The 24,119-nt window shown below is 32.2% G+C and overlaps 2 protein-coding genes across 2 annotated transcripts; both read right to left on the minus strand.

The window, feature by feature from the left end:
* Positions 1-1,451: 1,451 nt before the first annotated feature.
* LOC114188610 (transcription repressor OFP3-like) lies at positions 1,452-2,492 on the minus strand. The gene has a single exon (XM_028077180.1). It carries the CDS (start codon positions 2,490-2,492, stop codon positions 1,452-1,454), a length of 1,041 nt encoding a protein of 346 aa, XP_027932981.1.
* A 9,766-nt stretch (positions 2,493-12,258) lies between these two features.
* On the minus strand, positions 12,259-15,065 carry LOC114188053 (U-box domain-containing protein 17-like). The gene has a single exon (XM_028076548.1). The coding sequence runs from the start codon at positions 14,642-14,644 to the stop codon at positions 12,494-12,496; it is 2,151 nt and encodes a 716-aa protein (XP_027932349.1). The 5' UTR covers positions 14,645-15,065; the 3' UTR covers positions 12,259-12,493.
* Positions 15,066-24,119: the final 9,054 nt, after the last annotated feature.

Genomic DNA, 24,119 nt, shown 5'->3' on the forward strand with positions numbered 1-24,119 from the left:
AAAAAAATTGATTGCCAAAATGATTGAGATTTAGTTGACTTGAACTTAACAAAAATCAACACGATTACCCAATTTATGGTTTTGAATAAAAACGCTCTTTTAATAAGAGTTTATCTCTAAACCAAGTTAGAAAAGGAATAAAACAAAACTTAAATTTATTTATTTTAGATAAAAACCTATACTTTATTTAGTTGCCGTCTTATTTTTACTTTAAATTAAATTAATGATAAATTGCTTACTCAGTTTTTTAGACAAATTAATTTACGATTTCGATTAGTAATGGACATTAGGTCTATAAACTCTTTTAAATAGAGTTTATCTCTAAATCGAGTTAGAAAAGGAATGAAACGAAACTTAAATTTATTTATTTTAGATAAAAACCTAGATTTTATTTAGTTACCATCTTGTTGTACTTTAAATTAAATTAATGATAAATTGCTTACTCAGTTTTTGAGACAAATTAATTTATGGTTTAGATTAGTAACGGACATTAGGTCAGTAAACTCTACTCCTTGACATTGTGATTCCAAAAGAGACTTTAGAATAATCAGTTTATTCCATTACATTTTTATTTATTTTTATTTTAATCCCTAAAATTAATGAAATCTGAAAAAACAAATCTGACTATAATTTATCTCTCACTTAACCCAAAGAGTTACATGAAGGTATGATGTAAATTATAATGTCAATATATTTTCAAGAACTAAAATGATAAAAGCGATTAAATTCAAAAACCGGACTTAAACGAAACTAATGTCAAACTTTTTATTGAATGAAAAGACTAAAGTAACAGCAAGCCACAATTTCAAATAATGAGAGAATTTTGTTCAGTGAGGTTCGGGGACAGAGACACGTGATGGTGGATAAATATGCAGTTAAATGCTTGATAATATACGTGCCCATGTTCTAAGATAGCTGGTAAGGCTGTGATTTATACAGGGTTCATGAAAACAATGCAAAAGCGAAAGCTTTAATGATTTTGAAATTGGTTGATTCAATGGCATAAAGTTCTGACTCAATATCAAGGCGTTATGTATGTTTATTTCAGGTATTTATATGTATATGCCAAAGATTTATCACCAACTCAAAGCATGAAGTTGCTGAGAAAAAAACCAGCTGTAGCATGGTTCAAGAGGATAGCACTGAAGGTAATTTTTTTATCGACATATTTCAGTTGCATTGAAGATAATGAAACATAACTGCTTCTGATTTTAGCAGTTATCCCAAGTGCCATATTCTGGAAGTGCTGCGATTTGTGATGACGGGTTTTGTATCCTTAAGAGAGATAGTTTATGATCATGCACATTGCACAAAAAGACCTCCGATTAGTGGTAATTAAGAATTTATGGAAACACTATTACATTGAGAAAATATTGAGTTCCACGAAAAACTAGAGCATGGAAAGAACAACATGTACGCAATGGTCAAGCGTGTAAACTTGAGACAGGTTGTTATTCATAGTAACCACATTGCATATTTAGTTTAATACCCAAAATACCTTGGCTCATGTCAAACCATACCTTTCTGAACACTTTGATGATGAGATCATGATACTCATCTGCATTCAAAGTCAGATAACATGCCAAAAGATCTTCCATTTCTTCTGGCTGAATAATCTGATTCTCTATGATCATCTCAATCATTGAATCTCTGAAATCTTGCTTTGGATCTATTGAAGACTTAATCACAGCAAAGCTCTCTAATTCTGGTACCTCTACAATCTCCTCCTTTTCTTTCTTCATCTTTAGTTTTGCTTTCTTCACGTCTTCCAGGGCCTTTATTTTGCAAATTTCAACCTTAGAAACCATCCTTGGAGAATGTATTTTGACTCTAGAGCTCGGCTTTGGTTTCCTCCTCTGATGTTCTCTGTTGAGATTATGTGATTGCTTATTCCTGTTGGTCTTTACCTTCGTCTCCTCAGTTTGTTTCAAGTTCTGCCTCTCGGAACTGGTTTTCTTGTGAGACAGCTTTTCATTTTTCTCAAAATTTTCTATAACATTTCCAAGGATGGGATTCCTTGAAATTGCTGAAGATGAAAAAGCGTGTGTTCTTGGGGTGCAAATTGTTCTAGGTGATTCAAATTGCAACACATCTTTTTCCACTGCTTTACTGGATCCAAACTTAAGTTCCTCAACTTGTCTTTCAAGTGTCAAGAGTTGGTCTTGAAAAGCCTCTTTTGCTTTCCTCTCAAATCTCTTCCTTAAGTTTTCATATTCCTTCACTCTATTCGTTGAAACCTTCCCATCATCCAACAACTTTGTTTCTTTAGCATTCGTTGTAGCAGCAAAGCAACTTGAGGATGGAATCACACTCTCATCAATATCTTTATTCTTCTTATCCTCACAACTCTCTTCATTTAAAGGTTGTCTACAGAAATCACCATCTTCCTTTACACAACATCTATCGCCAATCTCACAGAAATATTGAGGTGAACTACTAGGCTTTGCCTTGTGCTTCATTTTGGCAGCACTTGGCTCCGAATTGATTCTCATATTCTTGAACTTGGAGAACCAAGAGAAAGGAGATGCATGAGAAATGAAGGAAGAGGAAGTTGAAGAATGATTTCTTCCTCCCCACTTCATTTGTTCTTCCTTGTGGTTTGGTTAAGGTTTGTAGTATTTTGGAGAAGATAGAATAGAAGAATGAAAAATGAAAAATGAAGTGGAAGATAATGTTGCTTAGTGGCATAAGATAACTCGTGAAACGTAGTGGGACGGTTAGGATGTTAAATAGGAACGTGGGTTTCCTACTGTTTTCTTGTGCAGTTTTTCAAAAGACACAACCACCTGATGCCTGTGACCATTACCAACTTTTGGTGCTTTTATAATTGCTATTCGTAACAAAAAGGGCACAGAAGATATGTTTATCTTAGACATACTCTCCCATGAATGGAATTCTTTTGTTAGTTAAAATTTATTATAAAATTATGTCTCTTACATCCTTTTTAATTAACTTATTTCATGTTTTTTAACTTTTAATAAGTTTTAACCAATAATAAAAAATTTCATACAAGTGTTTTCGTACTAATTTTAATTATATTTAGAATTTTACTTAAATAATTTGTATAATCTTATCAGACAGAATTTTAATTTTGTTTACTAAAAAGTATCAAGGAAATTTTATCTAACAAAAGAAAAAGTTAAAAACAATTTGAAATACGATTAATAATACAAGTATCAATTAAAAATCTCACATTAAATATAAATAACAAAGTTAAATGACATGTAAAAAAATCTTAAAAGAATATTAAACTTTAATATTTTTTGTTAATGACAGTGTCAAGTCTTTTGTACAGCTAACTTGACGAATCTCTCGGTATATCATTTTAAAGAAGTTTCTAACGTATACTTATTTAAGTAATATTTTTAAATGAGAAAGACAAACATTCTTTTATAAATAAACAAATAAACTAAGCATAAATTTATTTGTAAATATTTTTCTGAATTTATTTAACTAGTAATTTTTAATTAATTTTTTAGTTTTCTTTTAAAAATACTTAAAGAAGCATATAAAGTGTTTTTTAACTTATGCCATAACCAGATTTGCGGGATTTTAGGTCACTTATATTAAAAGCTGGTTAGTGTTGAGTGACCCACAGCTAAAGGTAGAAGTAGTCCTTAGTAGTAGGGGCTACCCCGAAAGAAATTAAATTGTACGTTGACCCGGGTTGTCCTTTAAATTTCACCGATCAGAGATTCAATTGATACATGAGAAAAAAAAATTCTAAGATCTAATTAATATAATTAATAGCAATCATCGAACTTCACTGACAAAAACGACTGAAATTTAGCCCAATACACCAAAAGCTAAGTCTTTTAGTTAAGACCGAAGGTTAATCTTTTCTTCATTCACATTTGCATTCGCGTGTAAAATGACATACACGAAGAAGGGTGTAAAATTTCAAAGCTTCCTTATTGCTGATTGAAATATTAGCCAAAAGTTAATCTTTCATCATTCACATATAACATACATGTGTAAAATGGGTGTTGCTTTTGAAGGTCTAAATTATGACGGTCAGATCGCTGGTCTACAGCTAAGGCTCTTGTTCATTTATTTAAGTGTTGGCTTTATCAGGTTTTATAGAGGGGGTTTCATTGGAGAGAACAACACCAATGAGATCTGAGCCTAACCACATAAGACACTGACACCACTCTCAACCCAAAACCTTAAGGCTATGGGTTTATGGGCCTTGATCCTTATATGGTGCTCTACTTTCTCAATTCTGATCAATGTGGAACTTAGACTCACACTTGAATTCTTAACAGGCTTCACATTGAATGGTGAGATAATGGTAATGAGTGGGAACTGCCAAATTTCAATCACTGTTGAAATTGATGGATCGATCATCACTAATCATAGTTATGTCTTTCTTTGAAATTTCCTTCCCTTCCTCATCAAACCATTTATTAAAACACCTTTTAACTAGTAAATGCATAATTCGATCCTTAAAGAGAAACAAACACCAAAGGAACATTAACTTCCAGCTAAATTTATGAACATGTTCAAGTTTATAGATCCTGAACGTGTATTTAGCAGCTCAAAAAATTTGACGCAAGTCTTTTATGTGTGATACAGAATGTAAGGAAAAGTGATAAAGATAAAGGTTAAAAGCCATGGGAAATGTTTTTCTTTCCCTTTACATGTAATGTTCTTGTTCTTTTCTAATGATTCAATGAAACATTATGTTGTATTAAGTATAAGGTAGTTTTTCTGAAAGATAGTTGTTATCATTATCGTTCTGCTTTTTGTAATTTATTTCCAACTGCTTATTACAGCATTCGTTTTGGTCTGAAAATCACCAAGTCAATGTGATCAGAAAAGTTCGTTTGTCTTTCATGCAGGTGCTGATTTCACATGTTTTTGTTGCAAGTGGTCACTGCATGCACTGCACTGCAGTTCTGAGAAGTAATTAAGAATTTTTGGACTAGCAAGTGAAGTAAATGTATAAGAAGTTGGTTTGCTGCCATTATCTGTGATGGCTGGTAAGGAAATGCATAAATTTCCACTCTATAGTTTTTGTTTATTTTTCTTTCTTCTAAACTTGCGAATATATGAATTTGACAAAGGGGTCGAAGACTCCGTCCAACTTTAGACGAAAGTTGCAGCATCATAAATAAGAAGACGTTACTTACAAGAAAAACACTCGTAGATATTAGTTTTGATACGAAGGAGATAGGAGATTCAACATCAATAGGTTAACAATAAGCTTATATAAAAGATCAATTACCACTTCCAATATAAAATTTTAAAACAAATGAATTTTTTTATTTATATATTGATCTTCTTACCTAGTTTGTTGTAGACCTTACGTTAACTAAAGATGCAATGATTTCATAATATATAAATAGGTGTAAACTTTATTTTGTAAATCAGTTATGTAAGGTTGAGTTAGACTTTAAATTCACTTCTTAACACGTTATTAAAGTTATAGTTTAGATTTTATCTTAGTGAAATTTGTTATTTGTTGCACATATCATGTCACCTACTATTAACAGTTATCAGACTACTTACTTATTAATATCAAAACTGACTTCTTCATCTAGTTTCAGTACTCAATGCTGAACCGGAACTAGAACTGGAAGATTCCCCTGAACTTTTCCTGCGAACATCTTCGCTTAAGATCAAGTCACGAATGTTATCAAGCTTCAACTTACTATTACTTGCAGAATTACTAACTGCAGTAACAGTTGCACTCCAACTTTCCGGAAGAGATGATAATAAAATTAATGCTTTCACCTCATCATCAAATGTTATCTGCACTGATGTCAACTGCACAATAATTGTATTGAATTCACTAATATGATTAGTAATCGAGTTACCTTCACCCATTTTTAGGTTGACTAGTCTGCGAATCAAATACACTTTATTGGCTGCAGATGACTTCTCATACATATTTGACAATGCCTTCATCAAATCTACGGTTGTGTTCTCGTTCATGATGTTGAACGCAACATTCTTGGCTAATGTCAACCGGATCACACCGAGTGTCTGCCGATCTAACAAATCCCATTCCGCCTGCTCCATGTCAGTTGGCTTCTGCCCTATTAAGGGTAGATACAACTTCTTCTGATACAGGTAGTCCTCTATCTGCATCTTCCAGAACCCGAAGTCACTGCCATCAATGCCTTTGACCAAAGCTCCTGCTGCCTTTGACCAAAGCTTCTGCTGCCTTTGACCAAAGCTTCTGCTGCCTTTGACGAAAGCTCCCACTACTTCTCTAAACTGAGATCCCCAAGAAGAAAAAAATAGAAACCAAATCTTTTCTGATGTGGAAGATCAGACAATGCTGCAACCACAGAGCATACTAAGAAAAATGGCTCTTGATACCAATTGTTAGGAACAAGGCAATAAAGGAAAGAATAAAGGAGAGAAAAATAGACACAGAGAATTTAACGTGGTTCGGCTACAATGTGTATGCCTACGTCCACGACTACACTAGGAAGTATTTGTATTTTTGGTGTATCTTAAAGCTTTACATAAAGTCTCTTATATAGTAAAATAGAGAACCACAATTCACTATTCTAAGCGATGTGGGACTAAATCAAGCACCATAATTCTAACACTTATTAATATCAAGACTGACTCTCGATATGCATATGTCTCAGTCTCAGCATGAGGTAGTGTGTTTGAAATCTCACGTTGACTAGAAATAAGACGATTTCATAATATATAAGTTAGTGTAAACCTCACCACCTTACAAGTTAGTGAGTTACCACATTTTTCAGGTAATATGAAATATGAAATTTCAAAGTCATATTAAATTCTTAACCGATATGTTTAGAAACAAAAATGAGTAACACTATAAGAAAATACTTTATTAAAAACTAACTCTAGTGACTAAAAAGTTATTAAAATCATTATAATAACCAATTTAGATATGAATTTGTAAAATAAAAAAGTATTGGTTACTAAAATAGTCACTATTATGAATAAAATATTACAATTGATCTTTAAATTGATTTTCAAATTTACTTACCAAGAATTTAACTACCAAAAGAAATTAGTCACTAAACATTAACTACCAAAGTTCTTGCCACCAAAAGAAGTTTTTAAGTTAGTCTCTAATTAATTAGTGATTAATTTAGCAATCAATTATATTTTTTTATTCATAAAGTGACTATTTTAGTAACTTATATATATATTTTTTTGTAAGTTGGTATCTAAATCGATTACTACATTAACTAATAACTCTTGGTCGCTAAAATTTGTTGTTAATGAAACATTTCACCTGAGTGTAATAAGAAAATCGAGGCTCAATTGAACGCTAAAAATCCCAAAATATCATATTTCTGAGTTCCAAAATTAGGTATTTATAATCTTAATCATATTTACGTTATGCATATTAAAAAAATTGTTAATTTGCTAAAATTAGTAATACTCAATTATGAATCATATAAATGTAAGTAAAAATTATGGCAGTTATAGATCACTCAATAACTTCTCATTAACTACTACTATATTTTTAAATATGAATTTTTAAAAATATTTTTTTCTGAATAAAATTAATTAATAAAATAAAGATAAAAAATTATATTTCAGATATAAATTAAAAGTGTCAAAGCACTAAAATAATATAATTTATACAATTTATTGATCTGGTAAAAAAATTACATTTCCAAATATGACTTTTGTTATTTTTAATATTCATGTTCAAATCGTATATTAAACATAATTTCAAATTTTGATAATTTAAAAATAAAGTTATATTTGTGAGTAAGATTTTAGTATATATAATTTAATCTAAACTAAAATCATGTTTATAAGTATGACTTTCCTTATTTGTTGGTGGTAGTTAATATGTGCCACTCGTCGTGGAAATTTAACAGTTGAGAAGCCTGCATCCAAAGAAATATTTAGATATTTGCGGGATTGAGGTAATCTTGTGTTAGATAACTTCCATACAAATTCCCACTCAAGTGATCGAGGTGCTAATTTCGTGTCAAACTGAAACTAAGTCATTGTTCAAATGAGATTCTAGAGAGAAAAAAGACAAGATTAATACTTTAAATTACGTTAAAATAATTATTCCAAAACTATTCCCAAACTTCTTTAAATAGAAAATGGCAACAAATTAGAAATAAAACTACTTTTAAAAAAGAAAATAAAGGTTCACTGAATGTTATTAAGAGGAATTAATCATGAGAATAGATGTGATGATGAATATGTGGAGGGCTAAAAACATTATCTTACCCGCTCAAGAATTAAAAAATAAAATAAAAAGTCTGTTCGTAAACAATTGCCATTTCAAATACACATACCAATTAGTGTAAAGGAATTATGAAAATAAGTTTCAAAAAGAAAGCCCAATAGCTATCAATTGCTTTCACATTTGCAAGGCTTCTTGGGCCTCAAACAAGCTTTTCAATATGCAGATAACACTTGGAATATATCTACCGTGCAAATTCACAATTAATCGTCCTATGTTTAATTTAGTATTTCTGGAAACAGTTGTGCCACACTTTCGGTTTTTTTTTCTTCTTCTTGTGCATTCATATCGTGTCCCTGTATTAGGCAGTTTATGTTCTTTTACACGTTTGTCTTAATCATGGATTCTTATTCTATTTCAGAAGAATTGATTACTAATCTTGCTCTTTTGAAAACAGAATATAAGCTCTCGTTTCAAACTGCATATTCCGTTCAAGAGTTATTTCCCTCATATGCTGCACAATCAAATTATTACAATTTTATTTATATTAATATACATAGATTAACGGACATTTTCGTGTTTGAGTCATCTAATATTAAAATGATTCTTAATTTACCGTTAATCATATTTATTAATAATAGAAAGCGTTTTAAAGATAAAAATATATTATTAAAATGTTAAGTTAATTAAAAATTTATTTATATTTCAAGTTTGTAACATGCTGTAAAATATAAATGTTCACAACTATAATAACTTGTAACATAAGATATGATATGCATGGATATTTAAATGTATGAAAAAAAAAACGTAGAAGTAATATACCAAACAAATAAGCTTATTATTAATACGTGATAATCATTTTATATGCGATTGAAATATTCAAATAGTAGTTCTCAATAGCATAAAAGTTAAAATGCATGAACAAATTGACTTTTAGGCAACATTTTATAACAACAACTACTATTTATAAAATGTGGGAAGAGAGCACATTAAAATGGAGTACATAAATATCTTAAAATTAGGGACAATATGGATTTGATTTGACTGATGCTCATAAGTCTGTAAAAATAAATGTGAAACGGATTGAGCCTGCTGAAGTTCAGTCCGCTGGCCTGAAAAAAAAAAAAACTTGCATTTCTGAATATCAATTACTTTCTTTTTGGATTTCTTAATGATCATTCCAACTTCTTATATGTTTGAAAATAATAAGTATTATATATTTTTGAATGTGCTAAAATTTGAATAATATATTGTGTATGTCAAAAGTATAAATATGAAAATGAATATGATAAAAATGTTAAATTATCAATTTATCATCCAACTCTTCAAAAATTTTGTTTAATTTTGTAAATTTGTTAAAGTTTTCTAATTTGTTAAACATTAAAAGTTTTATTATAAGATTTTTTTAAAATAAAGGTAGACTGGCCCGCTGATCCATGAACCCACACTTATACAGAGCAAACCAGACTTTTCGACTCGCGGTGAGAATGTGAAACGGACTAACTTGACCTGCATTTTATGGACCAAACACAAATTGAACCTAAATGGGTCCAAATAACTTACCTTAACACCCTATCTAAAATTTTAATTTAAGTGATATCCATATGTAATTTAATATATATTATATTACATTAAATTAATTATCATATAGACAATCACCCATCATATCCATCCATCATTTCAGTTAAATGCAAGCTATACAAAATCCCATAACATAAAGCTACATAGTTATATTAATTAAATCTCATATAACTTCTCCATATAATATATATATATATATATATATATATATATATATAATATTATCACATATATGGTGAAAAAAAATTTTAATATTGCATGATTTAAATGGTGTAAAAAAATATTACAAGTGAAGTATACTTTAAAATGCATCTCTTACAACTTTACTATATCTTTGTGTTCACAATCACATCCCTCTTATGAACCTTTTATAAATTTTTTTCTCAATGATTCTTCTACGGAACTATGGATCCAATCACATTCTTGTGAATGAAGATTTAATGTAAATTTCTTATCTCTTATTAAATCAATCAAATTATATCTTAAAAGAATCTATTGCTTACTTATTTTTACTGTAATAAATAATTGATATTAACTTTTATTCTCTTGCCCATTTTTAAAAATTTCTTTCTTTCTACTTTTTCTTCGTGGAAACTGTAAATAACTTTACACACTACAAAGAAATATAGCCAACTTTCATCGCAATACATTTTTACTTAATTTTTCAACCTAGCTGAACAAGAATCATCTTGTGATTAGAACGGGGGGAAATTCACATTACTACGTTAAATGTTATCATTAAAAATAGAGTTTTTTTAACAGCATTTAAAATTTGTGTTAAAGATTAGCATAGAGTTCTAAGATTAAACTCTAATTTGGATTAAAAAGAACTCTAAGAAAAGTCCATTTTCATGGGTGGAAGCAACCCTTTGGAGCTGGTTCTTAGTCTAACAAAATGATGGAGCAACAAAGGTAATAATGGGTTGGGATGAATAAAGCAATTGAAAATGAATTATACAATGTCACCATTAACAACCCTCTTTCTCCAACTGTACCATATTATTCAACCCCAACTACCACCATGTCTCTGATTATAAGTTTCTGACGGAAACTCCAATTATTTTTCATTTTCGTGTCCTCTGTGCCTCCTCCACTTTCTTTCCCATTCATTTAGTCTTCAATATTAAATACTCATCTCGTGAACCCATGCCCCACCTTACCTCATCCTCGAAAAAACATTTATCTCATCGATACTGTGTCTGTAATGGAATTTACCCTTACCATTCACTCCTCTTCATTTTCAACCTTAGATCAAATAATTACTAAGTGAAATTAATATATTTTAAATTAATTTTAATTATAGTTTTTTTATTAAGACTTGTCTACATATAGCTGACGTTCTTAGTCAAACACTCGCTGCCCAAAAAAACAATGGTAGAAACAAGCTACAACAGAGTCATTACCACCGAGTCATGCATTGAATGTTTAAATCAAAGGGTTATGAATTTTCTTCTTGTTTGTTGAAAATATCTATGATGTAAGATACACGTAAAAGGAAGATAAAATATAAGGAATTTTCTTAAGAAAAATACCAGGCTTGAGAGTAGAGTGACGTTTCAAACACCTTATTCTTCACATGGAAAATTCTACTGAATTCAATACTTTTTCTTCATCGTTGGTAAGCGATCTTATACTAATTTTTGAAAGAAAAACATATATTTGTAGTGCAAATAGTTGAAAGGAATAAAATAAAATAGTGATTTTTGGCATTGAAAATAAAAGTAAAAAGAATGTGATAAAGTTTTTTTACGCAGTGGAGGAAAGGCGGTTGGGTGATGAGGGTGATGATTATGGAACTGAAGAATAAGGATGAGTGTGATGACAATCCTGCACCACTGAAAGGGGTCAATTACTTTAATTTGGAGAATAATATCCATGTTTGAAATAATATGTACCTCCTAGCATTGTCTTGAGGATCTTCATAAAATTAATCCAAAAGAAAAAGCCTCGTACCTTTTCACGATCCAATTGCTTCTGAGACCACGTATGGATAGAGAGTCGAGGTACAGAGCATCTCATCTCTGTGTGATCCACCTTCCTTCTAACTTTATGCCAAGAAAAAGTGTATCAATCACAAAAAGGATAGAACATTCACCGCTAACATGGTCTAGTCTAGATTCTTCTTGGAACAGATTTAGTGGACTGTGCTAACTTAACTTCACAATTCAGAATCGCGCATGCTGCACGTTTCAGCTATTCCCACATAATATCCAGCTAGACGCAACTCACTCTGAACACCCCCTTCTTTGACTGGGGAACAGATTCAATTTACGAAAACACACGTTAAACAAAATCTCACCACCCACAAAAACACACAAATATTGTACTTGTTCACACTATGCTTCAACGTAACAGTTTTTTTAATTCAATACTCACAAATCACTAGGCTGGTCCAACCGCTAGACTTTTGGAGATAAAAGAATCAAGTCATGTAGTAAGAAGTTGGTACATTGTTTGTGAATTTGTGGTAAAAAGTAATAACGCAATTACATCATCGATTAGGAGAATAAGTAGAAAAGAAATGGGAGGGGTGGCACTGAACAAATATGATATCAGAAATGGTTCCTGTCTCTTTTGTTGAGCATTCTCTGTTCTTACATAATTTAACTCATTACATATGTGTTGAGGCTAACTGCTCCACAACACTTGTGGATCTCTTAGATACAAGATATTGCTATAATTTCTTATGACTTTAAATTTCAATGAAAGAATCTGTAAAGACTTACAACAAAAATTGGGAACTTAGTAAACACAGGAGTTTTACCACTATAAAACAGAAATGGACATTGGTACTGAAACATCACCGGCAAAGCTGGTATCCCTGGCTGCAGTTGAATTGCCAGCAAACGCGTAGCCTACACCTAATCCACCGTAAGGTAAAGATGCATGCTCACATCTTTGAAACACTCTCGCAAGTGAAGCTGCTTTTCTTCTTGCACGTTTTGTCCCGGTAAAAAGAAGGGTTTGAAGTAACCCAGCCAAAGCTGGCGCCTTCACAACTCTTTCTGTTGCAGCTGAACCTCCACTCCGGCATAACTCGAGCAATGCTGCAACGGCGTTCTCTTTACCTCTCGGCGTTCCACATCGCATCATTCCGATCAAACCGGCAACTGCTGCTTCCTCATTTACCACTGCTTTGGCCCCAATAGGCTGCCGGACGATCAACACCAGAGCACCGGCTGCTTCTTCTGCAACTCCTTCATTCCCCAAAGCACCTACAAGTGCTGTCACTGCCCCGGCTTCGATCATTCTAGCACAATTCTCAGGGTGTGTGGAAAGATTGAACAGAGCTGTCACAGCATCCTTCTTTCCTCTTGGAGTCCCCTCTTGCAACAGCCCTGCCAGGGCCTCAACTGCTCCCATCTCATCTGCAATTATTTTCTTATAGTCATGGACGGCCGATAGGCTGAACAACGTTGCAGCAGCATTTTCCCTTGCCTCTGTGGTGTGTCCAAATCTCAACACATCAACAATTGATCCTAGACACCCTTCCTCGTCCATGATCCTACTTTTGTTCTTGTCAAAAATGGACAAATTGAGCAGTGCAGTCACGGAATTTTCCTGAGCGACAGCATTGGGAGATGAAAGTAAATTCCTAAGATAGGGAATCGCCCCTGCTTCTGCAATGAAGGCGCGGTTTTCCTTTCCCGTTTTTGCAAGCAACCTAATCTCCCGAGCAGCCACAGTCTTCCCAGCCTGAGACCCACCAGCAAGCTGTTGAATAAGAAGCTTCGCTGTGGCTCGGTTGGCTTCAAGGGCGGCTTTGGTGGGACAAGCTGTTGTAAAACCTTCACCCATCGCATCCATCACCTCCGATGGATCGAGAGGAACTCCATGTGCGGTGCACCACTGCACAATCAAATTCCTCAGAGCACGGTTCGGAACAAGGCGAGTGTGTGCAAGCATTTGACCTGTTTTGGGGCAAGTAGTGTGCCCTTCTTCCATCCACCTTGAAATGGAACTCCTGTCATATGTTTGACCAGTGGAAATAATTACAGGATCTCTCATCAAATCCAACGAAATTGGACAGGAGAAGTCCTTAGGAACAGTATAAAACGTTTCTGCAATTTCCCGAGTAATCAACCTCTTCTTAGGCTTCTTCCGACTCCCGTTCTCTAGACCAAGTTCATCCTCCTCAAAGCCAAAAAGCAAAAACCTGCAATACCTAGTCATAGCCACCAACCCATTAAGCACAGAAATAGTAGGCTCAATGTCACCCTCGTGATTAACAATCTGCTCCTCCAAGGCCTCAATTTCAGTCCTACAACTATCTGCATCCGCAATCTGCAACTTGTCAACATAGAAAGATCTCAATTCAGCAGAATCCGGAATCCTTCCATTCTCAAACTCCTCAAGAAAGGAAAAAAAACGAATCCTGAGAGCATCGTCCTTCATATCTATAAAAAGCTTAGCTCTCCTCGACTGGTTCTGCAAGAGCTGAACCTGTTCCCTAATATCCTTACTCAACAACACATCCTTAACGGGGAAAACATCCAAAAGGGTCGAAATCTCCTGGTTCAAATCGTGGAAGTGACCAGAGATGGAATGGTTCTGAAGCAAGAGCCACAACTTACTCGATTGGGCGCAGTAATCGAGGAGAATCTTGGAGCGGTAGAGCAAGAGGTAAAGCTCCTTGAGACAAAGCACCGCCGTGGGTGGAAGACACGAAGAACCTGAATCGGAATCACGCAAATACTCCAAAAGCAACTGGAAAGCCTCGACTCTTCGGATCAGAGACCGCGAGTTTTTGCGCTGGAAGAAGATGCAACGGTTCGAAAAACACGACACAATCTCGCGGGCAACAGAGAGAAGGGTCTGAACCAAAGCGACGTCACTTAAGTCAACTGGGGCAAGAAACGCGTCCAACGTCGGCGACCTCCTCCGCCTGAGTGACGAGAAAATTGCTCCTGAAGCCATTGAAGAAGTTCTAGGGTTTCCACGTTAAAACACAGTCGAGGAATTCAATACGTTGCTGTCTTCGATACCCTGATGGCAATTTTAAGAACCCAGAAAGCGCTTAAGGTGAAATATAAGAACTAGCGGAAGTTTCAGATCTGGGGAGGGGGAGAGAATAAATTTTCCGGGAAAAGAAACTCTAGCTTGGCAAAGAGAGAAAGAAAGAAAGAAAGAAAGAGTATGAAGCAGTTGTTGTTTTGGGTGGGGTTTTGAATGTTGAAAGGGTTAAGAAATAAGAAGATGCAATGGGGATGGAGAAATAAAAAATGGAGGAAATCCGCGTATGAGTTAGAGAAGAAAAGAAAGAAGGAGTGAATTTGCTAAGACTTTGTTTGTGTGTTCGTTTTTCCTTAATTCTTTTCTTATTTTTCAATCCCGTAGGAGTTTCGATGCAGCCTGCGTGACAAGGACTTTCCTAAGTTTGACGGATTGATCATGCAGATTCTAGTCCATTCGTTTTTTTTTATTTTTCGTATTTTTATTTTGGATTTGCTTTGCTTTGCAGCGAGACAGGGAAAGAGTAAAGGAAAGGGTTAAAGATAGGTAGATAGATAGATGGGTTCGGCTTGTCAACCCAAAAAAGAAGGGTTCCACTTTTGTACGAAATTACGATTCTGGTCATCTTGGCATGGTCTGAGAAAGACAGTGCTGTTCTTTTCATACAGGGCTTAAACGGTAATTGACGAAGATGTTTTGAGTCTTTGTGTGTTGTTTTGGCTTTGACTTTGTGGGTGGAACAGTGCGTCTGATTCCAGGTACTGCCTTTGATGCCCTTCGTCCGTTTTTGCTTTCTTCGGCCATGATTTCAAATTTGCCTAAAGTCCACACTGTTTGCACTTCCTCGATATCTGTGCATCATGTCTCTTTTTCCCCTCACAATACAAGAAAATAGAAACCATTCGTAGATGCATTTGCTACCGTTTTCAGGTCTTTCATTAGTACTTCCTTTGCTTTAATTCGAAAATGGGTACAGGATCATTTATCATCGTCTAATTTTTTTAGTTTCTTGCACATATATTTCCCGAATCGGTAATGATCCATTCACATTTTCTTTTCTATAACAACATTTACCTGGATGTATAGAAATAGGTATAAATTTCATTATTATTGTGAAAATGTCAACAATGGAATAAAAAATCGACACTTCTAACAATATATAGTAATAATTCTCATTATTAGATTTGTTATTTTCCACTAATGTATTGATTTATCAAAATCGAACTAGGTCGGCCGGTTCAATTGGCTGAACCAAAAACTGACCCAGGATTTGGTCCAAATCTTTTAAAAGATGGAATTTCAACCAAATTGAATTAAAATTAATCAAATCGATTATGATTGGAAAAACATTTGTTTAGTTATTAATTTGTTAAGAAATTTGTAGTCATTAGATTTGTTTACTTTGATATAAGTTAAATTTCATTAGGTAAAGTTTTATAAGTTGGTTTGAAGAGATGGGGAAGGAGAGTTGACTTGGGAAAAGCGATGGGAGCAGTGTTAATGCTTAGCTGTAATTTGAAAGCAAACGCGGAGTTAGGGTCTTTTGACTAACCAGAGAAGCACTGTAACGAGGCAGCAGTAGGCACCACACCAAACGCCAAGTTCGCTGCTCACACACATTTTCCAACCACACAAAAAGCCTGACGCCACATAACTGCTTCTTCAAACAAATGCTAGTTTCTTTCTCAAAAGCACTTTTCATAAATTCATATCATTTTTTTTGTTTAAAATGCATTAAAGGAATTACTTTCTAGAAATAATTAAAGATAGTTGCAGCAATGATTAAATTAAAAAAAGTAAGCTAACACGTAACATTATCAAATAATACACATGAATTTGGTTCACGTAACTTCACTAAATATACAATTTTAATCTTATAAAAATTTAATATCGTATTTACTTATTCAATTTTTCAAACTTTAAAGCTTTTTTTAAACATTAAAATTAATTGTTAAAAAAATATAGATTTTTTATGTTAATATGTATTTTTTATGTTAATAAATAACTAAATTATTATCAGTGATAAAAATATTAACATTTTTGTTGTTAAGATAAGAGAACATAGTAATAAAGAACTAAAATTAGTTAGTTTTAAATATTAAAAAACCAATATATAATTAATCTTTTGTGATCATAAAGTTGCACATTTACAACCGATAATGAATTTAAGTTAATATAATATTTATTGGATAAAAAATGGTAGAAATAATTTATAACATTTTCACAATTTTTTTAATTACTAATATATGTTATTAATGTTGTAACATCGTGTGATTAGTTACGTTAATAATTAAACATTTAATTTCAAGAAAAGAAGTAAACAAAATATAAACATTTAATCTCATTATTTTATTTTGTCGATTTCTATTAAGATGATCATCTTACAACATTGTTTATTTTAATGTATAATATATGATGATTATTTTTTGTGATCAGAATCACACAAAACAAAACAAGAAAAACTAGTTCTTAAAAGAACTTTTTTACGTATTATATATTCCAATCATTCGGATTTTATTTTTCAAAGATCTGTGTTGAGTTAGACTTTTAGATTTACATTTGTATATTCTCTTCACTAGGACGTTGCTATAACAAAATTATAGAAACTCACTAATAAGATAAATTTTTATAACCTACCAAATCTTTTTCTTCACATGACAAACTATGTTATAAGAACACTCGTAGACTCTCCCTACATGTTATTTTCTTTATTTGAGTTCAATATCAATACAGTCATAATCATATTTGTCAAAATCTTTAATTCAACATAAAACTTAAACATCACCATACAATTTTCATTTCTGAAAATAATTATGTACCTAACACATCACATGTTATATCACAATCATAATATCATATAATCTCATTTATATACAATTCATCTCAATTCAATTACCAATACTATATCTCAATCATCATTTAGTAACATCCAACACAATATATCGATACAAATATAATCATTTAGTGAAAGACAAACAAATTTTAACATTTATAAACATTTGAAACATGTTTTTCAGAATTCAGAAAATACTCTTTTGCATTTAGCTCATCTAGTAAATCATATGTTGCAATTTGTCCAACCACCACTCTATTTGCCTAGCCAAAGGCATCAATGCAAAAAGAAATTTAGTTGCTCAATGAACAAAATACTTGTCCAATAACTATATCACTAGGAGCTTTTCATAAAAACCATTCATTCAATGAAAAACAACTCACATAGTAATCAAAATTCTCTCAAATTTTCAATCAATAACCGAATCACCCAAAGTTTTTATTTATACAATTTGTTCAATGAATTTTGTTTGCTTAACACCTAAACCTTATCTGGTTCGATGAAGTTCATGCAGCGATGGTTTTAATTTTAATGTTATGATAAATTATTGGTTGTATGCAAGTAACGGAATGTTATGATTTGAGAAGAATTTGTGGTTAAATTATATGTAAATGAATGTTACTAAATTCATTGGAATTAATTTTAAATGAATTAGTGAGTTTTAGGTGGCTTAACAGTTGTTCAATTTTTTGCATTTAAACAAATAATACAATCTTATTATAAAAAATTATAATAAAAATTTATTATGATATTTTAATAAATATAAATATATGATAATTATAATAGTATTAAAACTAAAAATGACACTTTTACTAAATTTTTAATATTTAATCTTATATTTAAATATAATAAATAATTTGATTAAGTTTAAACATTTTTAATTGATGAAAACTAAATAACTAATTGATTTTCAATCTTTTACTAGTTGTAATTATTTGTTTTATACCCTGCCAAACACATATTTTTGGGAAAAGTCAAAAGCTAAAAAGAAGCCATGTGTCATACGGTCAATCCAGGACTTATTCGAAAGTTGAAGGATCATGCCATGCTTACGTAGGATTCCTTTGACCTTCGCCAAACATGTTTTTGATTTTGAGCGAGTGAATCACGCCAACGCTATCCCTTGCCGCTTATTACACGCTCTCGGTTGTTACCGGTCATTAATTTCAACAAAATATTTTTCACAAATATGATTTTTCAACAAAATCACTTTAAATTGTTTTACCAAACACCCCTTTTAAAAAGCGCTTTTATATTTGTTCCTCTTCTCCCTCCCCTTCCTTTTCAATGCAGATATATTTCCTGTCAAACATTATATCGTAACTTATTTACATGTCCTTTCCTATTCAATATCCAAAAATCACGTGCATTCCATACAAAAAATGTGCCAATTTCTTCACACGGTACACTTTGGGGTTTCTTTCTCTTTTTAATATCCACATATCACATGCATTCTATTGTATAATTTAAGTCAAGTCAACACCACTTACTATAAGCATTAAGCAATCTTCTTGCATATTTAAAATATGTTTCTAAACTTCATAAATAGTTTTGGTTCTAGATTTTAATTTTCTAAATGAATAACTTCAATATATGTTATTAAGCATTTTATGATAAAAATTTATTTCTCTAGGTACTCATTCCCTTAATATTGTCTCAGGTACTTTAAGAATTACTTAAATTTATTTATGGTTCTAAAATTATCCCAAAAAAAATAGTTTCTTTTTTTTTCAACTGTTTGTTATTTTGTTTCGTATTCTTTAAATTTTAAATATTTTATGGAATTTTTTATTTAAATATTGTCATTAACAAAGATTTCACTTCAAAGAAATTAGAAATGTTCACTTGGATAAAGCCTTTAATTATAAAAATAAAAATCGTCTCAACAAATTAACTTCCATTAAAAGTTATCAACTTTATGACATCTCTTAATATAATAAAACCATTATTTGAGTGATGATATTTGTGGCACTAAAAATTGGGTTCTTCATTATAGTTAAAAAATTAAAATGTTTTTACAAGCAAATAAAAATTACACCAATGACATCCTATTAATTAACTAGGAGAGACATGACAATGATGCTACAATTAAATGCGTTAGCTTAGCATTACCAGTTTGTTTCCTTAAGGAACTTAACATGAACATAAGTAGCAGAAAAGTGTGTTGAAATAAAAAAAAAAACCAGAAATATTTTTAGAAACTGAAAAAAGGTTCAAGATATTCTAAAAATAATTTATTCTAATACATTCATCTCCACTTAATTTATTAAAATAAAATATTTTTAAAATAAATATATTATGAGAAAATAAAATTAACTTGAATGCATACCTACAGTAATTAATTGAATAGACAGGAATTGAATGGAAATGTCCTTCTATATGTCAAAATTAAAGAGATGTATACGTAAAAATAAAATAAAAAATAAAATATAGAATTGGTGTTTAGAATCTTTCTTGATACTGATTTAAACCCTGTTTTTATTCTAAACTTTTCTACTTAATTCCAAATTTGGTACGTATAGATAACCTTGTATCACAAATAAAATAAATTTGAACATAATATTTCAATCCCTATCCTACTACTTTCACTCACTTCAACCACAGGAAGATGAGTGCATATCCATGCACCAGGTTTTGCCAAGCGTCAAACGCTGGAAGGTTGAAGTGTCTCTGTTATTTTTTGTTAATTTTATTTTATGAAAAAAAAGACATAAACATCAAAAAGCATGCATGCTGTGGCATGGTTTGACGAACTCAGTGCCCTTTGAGCAAAGGCACCAAAGATTCATTCTGTGGCCTAAGAAAATCACCGACCATGGAAATTTTCAAATTCTTAAGATCACACACATTTTTCTTTCCTTATGGTGAAGGGAAGCAAGGAAAAAGTCCAATTAATATTTAATATCACTGCTCCTAGACTCTACACAACAAACAAATAAATCAATTGCTCACTCCTTCTAATTAACGTAGATAAGGAGAACGAATAAACTATAACATAGAAACCTATTATATTATATCACCTATTGACATTTCTAGCTAAACAATCGGTCAGGCGGTCCAAGAATAAACGGTCGAAGGTCGCCGCTACAGGCGGACAATTCCTTAAATTGTTGATGTGATAATTTTTCCGAAGTGATTTAAGGGAGTTCACGATCGAACGGTTTCCACCATTCATTCTAGTGAAATTTTATCATCATAACACAATTATGAGGACCTCCGTTAGGACGCACAACTCTCCGGTCGGCGGCTACACCAAAACTAAATCAGTAAGGTAAAAGTAAATTAAGGTAATATAAGTCAATAATCAAATTTAAAAAGTAATTGGGACATGATTAAGAAAACTCTAAACACGACCCATGTAAAAAACTATAAATAAGAGCCAAGGTAACTAAAAGAAATGGAACGGGAGAAAGAATGAGAGAATGGACTGTTAAAATTTGTACAAAGAGACTTTAAAAACAAGTTGAGTGTTGAAGATAGGTGTTTGGTCCGTATACCCGAAACATCTATAATTATCGATATTATTTTACCTGTTTTCATTAAAGTTAAATAAATGTGTAAAATAACAAATAATTTATCTCATTTGAAACGTGTGTAGCTATAAAACATTAAATGTTGCCTTTTCAAGAACTTAAAAGTATGTTTGCCCTTTTGCTCTTTAAATATTTATTTCAATTATACAAATTAAGGGAAGGTGTTTTATAGATAGAAAATAAACAATATGCATATACTGGGATGATGCTCATTGAATTAATATTTCTCACAAATTGGATTGAAATTATTGATCTCAAACAACGAATTTTAAAAGCTAATTTAGATTAGATTCACACTTTGAAACTGTATTTACTGTGCTTGATAAACTACTTAAAATATTAAAATAATTGACTTAAGTCAATTTAAAAAATGCCAAAAAAATTCAATCTAAATTAGTCTGAAATTGGATTGAATCAAATTTATACTACATTAATGAGTTAGTGTTACAATAAAACCAGGTTGGTTGAATTTGTACCTTTTTCCCAAGACCAATGGAATCACTTATCGGAATCAGAAAAAGCATGAAGCCGATTGTTGTTGATAACAGGATAAAATAGACCTTGTCCAGGAGCATTTTTGAGATATTTCAAGATACGAAGAGCAGCTTGTAGATGTGGTTGGCGTGATTGAGACATATGTTGGCTGACTTGTTGAACAACAAAGGATATGTCCGGACGGGTATTAGTCAAATATATCAGCTTTCCAATTAATCTTCGAAAACTGGTGGGATCATCCAAAAGATCACCCGTGTCAGGATTTAATTTGACAGTAGGAGTGGAAGGAGTGTCAACTGGTTTGCAAGCAGTAAGGCCAAACTCAGAAAGAATTTCAAGACAATACTTTCTTTGGTTTAACACAAGGCCACGATGGGAACGAGCAACCTCAAATCCTAAGAAGTATTTAAGTTCACCGATATCTTTGATACGAAAGTGATGATGAAGATACTGCTTGACTTCAATGATGAAAGTTAAATCATTTCCTGTTAAGACAACGTCATCGACATAAACCAAAAGAGCTGTGAAAGATTGGTTTTGGCGATGAGTAAAAAGAGAATGATCAGCAGTGCTTTGGATGAAACCAAAAGCAACTAAAGCATCAGTAAGCTTAGCATTCCACTGTCGACTGGCTTGACGCAATCCATATAACGATTTGTGTAATCTACAAACCATTTTGGAAGATGAATCTTGAAAACCAGGAGGAGGGCGCATATAAACTTCTTCATGAAGATCCCCATGTAAGAAGGCATTATCTACATCTAGTTGGTGTAGAAACCATCCAGAGGAGACAGCTATGGCAAGAAGAAATCTAACGGTTGTTAATTTCACAACAGGGGAAAAAGTCTCAAAAAAATCCACCCCTCTGTTTGTGTGAAACCCTGTGCTACCAGCCTTGCTTTATGGCGTTCAATTGAACCATTAGCACGAAATTTTGTTCTGTAAACCCATTTACATCCCACAACCTTTTTATCTGGAGGAAGTTCCACCAAAGACCACGTACAATTCTGTTGAAGAGCTTGTAATTCGGCCAACATAGCTTTCCTCCAACATTCAAGTTTACTTGCTTCTTTGTAGGTGGTGGGATCATTTGTACCAGAAAGTGAAAGACAAAAAGAAGTGTGAGTATTGGAGCAGTTGGAATAAGATAAATAAGAATCCATGGGATATAAAATATTAGTGTTAGAAGAAACATGATGACAGTGGTAATCAGCTAAATAAGATGGTGGCTTTCTTACTCTCGTAAGAGGTCTTACAGCAGTATCAGTGACTTGAATTTGATCATTTTGCAAAAAAGTATGGTTTTCTATGGAAGGAGGAGATTCATGTGTTTGTGCAGCAGGTATGGATGAAAAAATAGGCGTATCATATTGTATCAAATTGTCAAAGAATTGTTCCGTGGGAATGATGTTGATGTTGTCAGAAGTTGACAAAACATGATCAGTGGCATAGGGAAAATGCATCTCATAAAAAATTACATTGCGAGAAACAAAACAAGATTTGTGAATGAGATTATACAAAACAAAACCTTTGGTGCCGGTTTTAAAGCCTAAAAAAATGCATTTGGAAGCACGTTTATCAAGCTTGGTTCGTGTAGCAGTAAGCGTGGAAGCATATGCTAAACAACCAAACACGCGTAACATGTTTAAATCAGGAGGACTGCCATAAAGGAGTTCGTAAGGGGATTTATTTTTCAAAAAAGGAGTTGGAAGTCTGTTAATAAGATGAGTGGCGTGTTGGACAGCAAAGCTCCAAAAACAAGAAGGTAATTTGGCTTGAAAAAGCAAAGCACGACCAACATTGAGTAGGTGTTGATGTTTCCTTTCTACAATGGCATTTTGTTGAGGGGTTTCAACACAAGAAACTTCATGGAGAATACTTTTATGTGAAAAGAACTCATGGAGAAAAAACTCTTTCTCATTATCAGACCTTAATCTTTTGAGCTTAACATCAAATTGGTTTTCTATTAAGGTTACAAAAGAAGGAAGAAGAGTTTTGACCATAGATTTGTCTTTTAAAAAATCAAATTGATAAAAAAACTAGCTTTTTCCCCGCAACATGTCGAATGAATATACTAAAATATTAGCTTGAAGTTACATAGCTAGTATATTATCCACTAAAATTGAGTTTTGACATTGAAAACATCGATCTTTAAAAATAATATGAATTCGGCGGCTATATCGTAGTAGATCAAACGGTAGAGGACTACTGGGCCAAAAGCCCAGAACCGAAACATAATGGAATGAGCTAAGTTACGAGTTATAGATTAATATTTGAGTATTTGATATTAATATTTAGAATTTGAAGACATTTTAATCAGAATTATATGCGAAAAAATATGCTTCTAAAAATAAATATTTAGGAAGTGTTAAGTAGGTCAAATTCATACATTAAAATTGGCCAGGCTAGTAAATAAGAGCTGCCAAAACTCCTCTTTAATTTTTTGTTAATTACTTGGACCTTTATTGTCTTGAATTAAATTTTTAATGTTGAGCTAAACTTACATGTTAGAAGTAACAAAAAGTGAAATTTGAAGGATATTTGCCAAGAATTATAAATATATTAAAGTTTAAACATC

This window comes from Vigna unguiculata, chromosome 6, assembly GCF_004118075.2.
Source record: "Vigna unguiculata cultivar IT97K-499-35 chromosome 6, ASM411807v1, whole genome shotgun sequence".
Lineage (NCBI taxonomy): Eukaryota > Viridiplantae > Streptophyta > Magnoliopsida > Fabales > Fabaceae > Vigna > Vigna unguiculata.

What these genes read in the sequence shown, in the direction of transcription:
- LOC114188053 (XM_028076548.1), bottom strand. Translation starts at nt 14,644, where the DNA reads ATGGCTTCAGGAGCAATTTTCTCGTCACTCAGGCGGAGGAGGTCGCCG.
- LOC114188610 (XM_028077180.1), bottom strand. Translation starts at nt 2,492, where the DNA reads ATGAGAATCAATTCGGAGCCAAGTGCTGCCAAAATGAAGCACAAGGCA.